The 8,151-nt window shown below is 35.1% G+C and overlaps 1 protein-coding gene across 1 annotated transcript; it reads left to right on the top strand.

Annotated features, from left to right (window-relative positions):
• Positions 1-1,843: 1,843 nt before the first annotated feature.
• Positions 1,844-7,798, top strand: LOC122296884. Its single transcript, XM_043106680.1, has 4 exons — positions 1,844-1,870; positions 2,017-2,148; positions 2,403-2,459; positions 7,247-7,798. The coding sequence occupies exons 1-4, from the start codon at positions 1,844-1,846 to the stop codon at positions 7,796-7,798; spliced, it is 768 nt and encodes a 255-aa protein (XP_042962614.1).
• Positions 7,799-8,151: the final 353 nt, after the last annotated feature.

The raw sequence follows: 8,151 nt of genomic DNA, 5'->3' as shown, positions 1-8,151 counted from the left end.
ATGAGTTAGTTAGGAAAGACACAATATCAGCTTAAACAAGTACCAATCATCTTGAGGATTACAATAATTCCTTGCTTACAACTAACAAAAGAAGAAAACCAATACTTAACAAAACTTTTTCCAGTCATTCTCCTTGAGCAAGTGAAATATATAATAAAGTAAAATCCATATAAGTAAGCCCCAAACGCAAGATATAAAGTTTATTAGTTTATCGATACAATGAAGCCATTCTCCTTGAGCAAGTGAAATATATAAAATATATAAAGTTTATTAGTTTATTAGTTTATCGATACAATAGATTGTAGTTGAGTGCACATCCAGTAAAAATCAGCATTTTTGTTTTTTTGATAAGTAGATATCACAAATTTTGACAACCCAATGAGTATGCTATTTATAAGCCTAGTGTGACTACTGAGTGTAGGATCCATTATATTCATCAACAATAATATTAAATTACCAATCATTCTTACTAAAGCTGATGTGGAAGGTTTTTTTAATGCTACTGCTTTTACTAAGTTTATTAATCAGTCAATCTAAGTTTATTCATCAACAATGACATGAATATTTTTTAATGCTAAAACTGCTTTTACTAACTTGGGCCATTAAGAAGGAAAAACAGATGGTACATTAGTGAGTTTAACCTAATGTAGGAAAAACAGAGGAAAATGCAGATTCAAAAAATAAAAGAGAAAATGCATATTATTTAAGACTATTTTTGCAAAACAGATGGTACATTAGTGAGTTTAACCTCAAGGCTTCCTCCTGGAAACAAGCATGGCAGTCTTTATGCAAGAGTACATATAAATAGTACAAATCAATCCCAGCAAAAAATGAAGTTCTGACATGGACTAAAAAGAGAGGACTAAAATCACAGCAAAAATTTAAATGTTTGGGGCAAAATGGAGTAGAAAAATTGCACAACCTATTCTCACAATAGGTTTAGCAATTTTCCCTTGTTTATACACTCCCTCCACAGTACATATAAATTTATGGGTGTCTTCTTTATCCCAACACTTCCAACCCATGTTTCCCAACTTCCAACTCCTCTTTAATTAGATGCAGGGAGATAGGGAAAAATAATAATAATTATTCAACATAGTAGTACATGGGATTATTCTAATTGACCAAAATGTCACATAGTAATGACTTATGGAAGGAAGAGTTTGTGGCAAACACCTGGTACCACAAAACAGTGATGTGAAATATTATTCCATCCATGAGAAGTGACAAAAAGGATATAAAATAAGACAACACATGGAAGAAAAAAAACATAGTCAAAATAACCTTCTAAAAATGTCCCTTTCTTGGATAACTTTAACCCCTCACTTTTCAAGTGATCATCTTTAAAGTAGTTTGAGAGATTAGAGCTGCATGCAAATTAGAAAGCACCTTCTTAGAGAACAAGATTGGAAAGCTTGTAGTCAGAAAGCAGTACTGACCAGGTAGTCAGAAAGCAGTACTGATCTTAGAAAACAATGACCAACATAAATAGCATAATGGCCTTAAGAAGACATAAAACGGCCAGCCAAACCAAAAATCTGATACAACTCAATCCACTAAACTGATAAGCATTGTATTAGACTCAAAAAGATATAAGCATCCTTTGTAGAGAGATTCAACTCAGGGCATACTACTTCACTCAATAAAAGGCATACAAAGAGCATACAAAACCTCTTTAAGTGTAGCATAGTTCATTTGGTAGCTCATTTGGTAGCATAGTTCCTCTTTAAGTGTAGCATAGTCCATAAGTGTAGCATAAAATCCCAGATCATAATGGTTGATATTCATTTGGTAGGTTGGCTCAAGATCTGAGGCCAACGGCATAGCAAAATCTGGAGCAAAGATGGTCATGGCAGTTTCCTGTGCAAAGGTTGGTGCCTCATATTTAAATTAATTTAATTTAATTTAAATCTTTTGTAAGTTCTTTGATTTATAACTATTTGGTAAAAGAACAAAAAAAACAAGATATGAAAGAAAGTGATTTACTCCTGCACCTTTTCCTATGCGTTTTTCTAGGTTCCCAAAGTTACTATAATTGTTGGTGGAAGCTTTGGTGCTGGAAATTATGCAATGTGTGGTCGTGCTTATAGTCCTGACTTCATGTTCCTTTGGCCAAATGCCAGAATTTCTGTAACGGGTGGTGCTCAGGTAGTCTTTTTTCACCCAATACAGTCTTGCATATGAATGATGTCATATTTTTGTTCGAGGTATATTGTTTCCTATGAGCAAAAAGATGGTAAAAGCATAAGATCTGCGTCTTTTTGAGTTTTAGTTAGATACCATGGCTTCCTGATTAACCAAATTATCTGCAGTGGAGAATGGTTCCCAAAGTGTTGAATTTATGATCTATCAATCTAAGTTGTTTCAAGTGTAGATTGGCATTGTTTTGTTTGAAAATTCAGGCTGCTGGTGTGCTGTCTCAAATTGAAAAAACTAACAAGAAAAGGCAAGGGATTCAGGTAAACGTTTGTGTCTTTGGGGGAAAGATGGCTTCCTATTTTTCTGCTGTGATTTTAGTCCTCTCTTTATGTATATATGGCATACCAAATGAATATCAACCATTATGGACATAGCTCACAATTACAAACTGATTTGCAGGTTGTGCAAATGAGAAGAGGTTTATACACTCCCTCCACTTGGTTATACACTCAACTAAACAAGCAATTTCTTGTAAGTAGATTAATCTTCATGTAATTGGCTGATGAAGTTTCAGTTCATACAAAGTTTTTGCAATTTTCAACCCATGCAAGCAGCTATTCGCAACAAAACCATATTGTCTCTCTTCTCTCTTCTCTCTTGAAATGAACTCATGACTCAAAGCACATGAGGCAAAACAAGAAAAAAGATAAAGCCAAACTTCCAAGGAATAGCCACCACCACATGATGAGCATGAAGCCAAGAAACACAAAAATTTCCACTTTCTTGAAACTGGTTTTCTGGGCTTCTCAAAACCAAAAGTGATATTGGATAATTAGTAACTTAAATACGGGATTTCGATTTCAAGCAAAAATTAAACACATCAGAGGACAAACAGGATAAAACTAGACTCCAAAAATACTGCACCTCAAATACCCACATCAACCCGTAGACAAAAAGCAGTTATAATACAAAAAATTTGTGCAAGAAATGAGATGCTTTCAGATTCAAATAACAATCAACCGTAAACCTACAAAAAGTTGCCATTTTTTAAAATCAACCAGGGTGGATGAAGGGGGAGAGAGAGACAAAATGGTTGCAGAGATACCTGTGGTGAAGTTGGGTATGTAAATACCCAAGAGTCTCGTCCTCCCGTTTGGCTTCCGATACAAAAAGATATCGGTAATTTAAATACTCCGATGGTAACGAAGGAGGACCAGAGCTCGTATGGGGAGGAAACGATGGCCGTTGCTGGTGCGGACGGAAAAGGAAGTGGAGGAGAAACTAGGGTTCGGGATGTAGTCGACGATGGAGGTAGATTTCACGGCGTGTGTATCACGGTGGTTACCGGGGCGTTGAAGGTTGTATGAAATGGGCGAGCAAGTCGAAGTGGAGGAGGAGTTACAGAGTGGGTCTGATTTCGGGGGGAAAATCTAAAACTTAAAGTGTTTGGCGCCTCGATCTATTAGCAACGATGGTAGCCCGTTGTAATAAACATTATACCTATTGCAGCGCATACTTTCGCCTCTATAAATCAAAAAAGCGCTGCAAAAAAAATTTTCATTGTGTGACTCACCTATTACAACAAACGCTTGCAAGGACAAAAAATTCGTTGCAAAAAATAACATATTGCAGCGAATTGTTTTGCAACACTATAAAAATCGATGCAAAAGGCCTAAATCCTTGTAGTGATATATATATTGAATTAATTTTTAATATTATATAAAATACTTTTTATATATAATATATAATTATATATGAAATAATTTTATATTATAATTTATAACATAAGATTAATCTTAAACATGAACATTTGTTGATTATATGTTTTTTTTATAAATAGAAACTTAACCTCATTAATGAAATCAAAATTACAACTATGACCTGATATACTTAACAAGCCAACTAGTTACTATTAGGGCTCCTACCAGCACTCAAATTATTTTGAGATTGGTATTATTTTAACTTATGTAATTCTCTGCAAACAAATTGTAGAGACAAACAATGCCAAAAGCAAAGATAGCTTTCATCCCCCCTATCTCCAGAGGAGAAGAGGACTTTCATCCCCCATCCTCTAAAGGAAGAGAGGGTTTTCCATCCCCACCCTCTAGGGGAGAGGAGGGTTTTATTACTACCTAAACAAAAACAACACAAAACCATATATAAAGATGGGAAAATAAACAATTTACAACATACAAAGCTAGAGATCCGCACCTTCCCTTTAAGGAAAAAAAAAACAATAAAACCAAATGAAAACACTATGGGGACGCATGAGGGACACGCGCCACCCTAACTGAGCGGTAAGCAGGTTAGTTTTGAAGAAACCGATTGCCCTAAATCCAAATCTGTCATGCGTGGTGCTATAGGAAGCTCCCCTTGCGGTGGTGCGTGGATCACACCCTCAACTTTGATCCACGCGTGAGGCACACACCACTCCTTTCGACAAAATTCTTCATTCGTCTGAGCGATCGATAGCTTGGGCATCCTACGGTTGGGTGCGTGTTGGTTTCGAGGCTTCAGAAAGCAACAGATCTACTATTTCTCTCCCTTTGAATCGGAAAGCCCAAGAAAAAAAAAACAAAAACAAAAACAAAACCACACTCATCTGGTCTAAAGCAGATGGAAGGAGGGAGGAAGGGAGGAGCCGAAGCTCCACCCTCCTTTGGGCTGATTTCTATTTGGGTTTAGAGAGAATGAAGAGGTTTTGTTTTTAGAGAGAGAACGGACAATTTTAATTTCACGATGATATGTTATTAATTAAAATATATATTAATTACATTTTATAGTTTAATAAATTCTCAATATATTCTTTTTAATAAATACATAATACATTAGTAATATTAATATACATTAGTATATTAATTACATTTCACTTTAATTAATTAGTATACATTAGTATACAAATGTATATTAGTATATTAATTACATTTTATGCCCAAATACTAATACCATTAGTAATCCACTTTAAGTTTATATATAAATAACTATATATCTCATTATAGCATTAGTAGTTATTTTAATACTATATCACTAAATGATACTCTAGTGATAAAGTAATACTAAAACTATCAGTATTAGTATGCTAATACCATCAGTGATAGTTTTTTTTTATTATTACAAGTGATATAGTTATACTAATACTATTATATAGTTGTACTAAATTAAAATCACTTTAACAAATACTAATATATAGTTATACTAATCATTAATCACTGTAACCTTAACTAATATTTATACTAATACTAATATAGTTATCCTAAATCACTATAACTTATACTAATATAGTTATACTAAATCATTATAACTAATACGTACTAATATATAGTTATACTAATACTAATATTATTATGTAGTTATACTAATCACTAATTCACTATAACTAAATCACTATGACTATATACAGTATTAATATCACTATGAGTACTATATCACTATGACCATATATAGAATGAATATCACTATTAGTATAGTATATAGTAGTAGTAATAATTTAATGTTAATGTATTATTATATTCCATTATGTATAACATATAATGTTAGTATCTATATCACTATAATATATATATACACTAATATTATAGTGATATAGATTTTTGTATAATAGATTTTTCTATGACATAGTGGCACTTAATTAAAACTGGAAAACCAGACCCAACTAAACAGGAACTAGTAAAACTGGAGGTACTGGTTTTGGAGGGTAACCGATGCGGCATCGGTTCTTGAAAATGAAAAACTGATATATACTGTTTAGATTCCAAAATTTGTACAAAATCAGACCGAACTAGATTGGTTACACCTCTAAATTCAATGGAAGGCTCAAAACTGGCCGGGGGACCATCCAATGTCAAAGTCAGTTTCCTCTTTAGGAAGTGTTTTTAAGCCCTAAATTTCCATGAGTTTGAATATACCTTGAGTCTGCTTTTATAATAGGTTTGGGGAATCACTGACTCCTATTTCCGAGGAGTTGTCCCATCTTGCCCATCCTTCAAGCACAAGAATCATTTACGTGGTGTGGCATCATGAAAGAAATGATTAATGTGGCAATGAGTTCTAACTTATGTCTTAACACTTCCCTCGGCTGGGGCCGATGACTCCTCTTTCTTTCTCTTCAAGAAGTGATCACAGTGGCTTTCTTGACATGTATCCCAATAGTTGCTACTTCCCGACTATCATTTTGGTGGCTTCTTGGTCTACTACAGTGGTGCCCACCTTTCTCAGAGTATGGATCATGGTTGCCTCTTCCACACGCTTTCTAACAACCACTTGCTTGGGACTTGATGTGTTTACGGCCCCTTGGCCTGTCTTGGTGGCGTCCACCCTCCTTTTCCTAGGGAATGGGTGGCCACAGCTTCCCTTATACTAATCTTGGTGGTCATGTTCTGGTGATGATCTAAGGCAACCGATAGGCCGACACACATCATCCCCAATCACTCCTATCAGTGCCCATCATTCCTTATGCCACTTTCTGGGGACCTCTATTCCCACTTACTCATGACACTTTTGGGGCTGGCCAAAAGTATCCCTCACTTGCAGGATGGGACTCTCCCATCCCATTATCTTTAATTTTCCCTCTTTCTTTATCCTCTTCCTCCTCTCTTTTACATTTTCAACCCTTATAGCCTGACTACTCGACTCCTCAGATCTAGCTACGTGCATCGTTTTGGTTTCCCGCACTGCTTCATATCATGTGTTTCACGAGATTCTAACCCTTCCGTATCCCCCTTCTGATACAGTTTTGTTGAAGGGCTAAGAAAGGAGCAGTGCCGACTGATGATATTATTAAACACATGGGCATTCATTCGCCTCAAAATGCCATTGTTGTGCCATGCTTCAAGTAGAAACTTTGCATCATATTTTATGTGAGGGAACAAGTGCTCAAAAGGTATGGAAGTTTTTTGCAAACCTTTGCCAGATAAGGTTGCCGCTAATCCAAAATTGGGATGAGGGTATGGTGTCTTTTTGGTGACAGCGAGCAACGTTCCACTCTCAAGTAGGTTGGATACGTGGTGCTCTTCCTATTATTATTTCTTGAATTTTATGAAAATCTCAATGTGCTGTTAGAATGGAAGGTATGTCTATTAAGATAGAAGATATTATTTGAAATGTGAAGTTTTTACTTAAAGATGTTTCTTGCAATCTGAAAAAGTTCCAGCATATGGGAAATAATGATAGTTTGTTGGTGGAAAGTTTAAATATTCCGATTGTTCCTATTCATACGAAAAGATCGGTTTTTATTAAATGGAAATTGCCTGATATAAGAAGGATGAAATTAAATGTTGATGGTGGTGCTTGTGATAATCTGAAAGAGTCAGGGGGTGGAGGTATTATTCGAGATTCCAATGATAGTGTTATAGCAGGTTTTGCACACTCCAATGGCTATGCAACTAATACTATAGCAGAATTTAAAGCATTACTTGATGACCTTCGGCTATTTGAAAGATTGAGATTGCGGGATGTTTTAATGGAATCGGATTCATTGGTTGTCATGAATTGGCTTGCATCAAGAATTTGTCAACTTTGGTTTCTTTGGAATTTTTGGGAGGAGACCAAAGAGCTTGCTCATGAGATCAACAATCGTTTTAGGCACATTTTTTATGAAGCAAATATGGTAGCGAATTTGTTTGGCGAAAGAAGGTTCTCATGGAATTTATTCAGAGTTTGATGGTCCAGAAGCTTTACAAAGCCATTTGCGAGGTTTGATTCATATGGATAGTTTGGGTATGCCTTATATTAGAGAGAAATGAGCTTTATTTGTTTTGAGGTCTTTTTGAGATTTTTTTCTGTAGGGCTTGGTCTAATTGTATTTATTTTAGCATCTATTTCTCTTTGGTTCTATTTGGTTTTAAGCATTATTGTTTTATTTTGTAAACTTAGATGCTTGAGATTTGTTACCATGGTTTTCCTCTACCATAACTGAGGGTTCTTTAATAAACTTGGGTTAGGGACCACTCTTGGACATGGGGCCATGAATCTTTTTTTTTTTTAATTTTTAAAAAAGGAAGGTTATGCCGTTAT

The sequence above is a fragment of the Carya illinoinensis genome, chromosome 15 (assembly GCF_018687715.1).
Source record: "Carya illinoinensis cultivar Pawnee chromosome 15, C.illinoinensisPawnee_v1, whole genome shotgun sequence".
NCBI lineage: Eukaryota > Viridiplantae > Streptophyta > Magnoliopsida > Fagales > Juglandaceae > Carya > Carya illinoinensis.
The sequence above is the reverse complement of the archived record's forward strand: the minus strand, read 5'-3'. Positions and strand labels throughout refer to the sequence as shown.

Coding starts and splice junctions, on each gene's coding strand:
- LOC122296884 (XM_043106680.1), top strand. CDS start 1,844: ATGGTCATGGCAGTTTCCTGTGCAAAG. Junction 2,149..2,402: donor CTGTAACGGGTGGTGCTCAG/GTAGTCTTTTTT, acceptor TTGAAAATTCAG/GCTGCTGGTGTGCTGTCTCA. Junction 2,460..7,246: donor AGAAAAGGCAAGGGATTCAG/GTAAACGTTTGT, acceptor TGAAATGTGAAG/TTTTTACTTAAAGATGTTTC.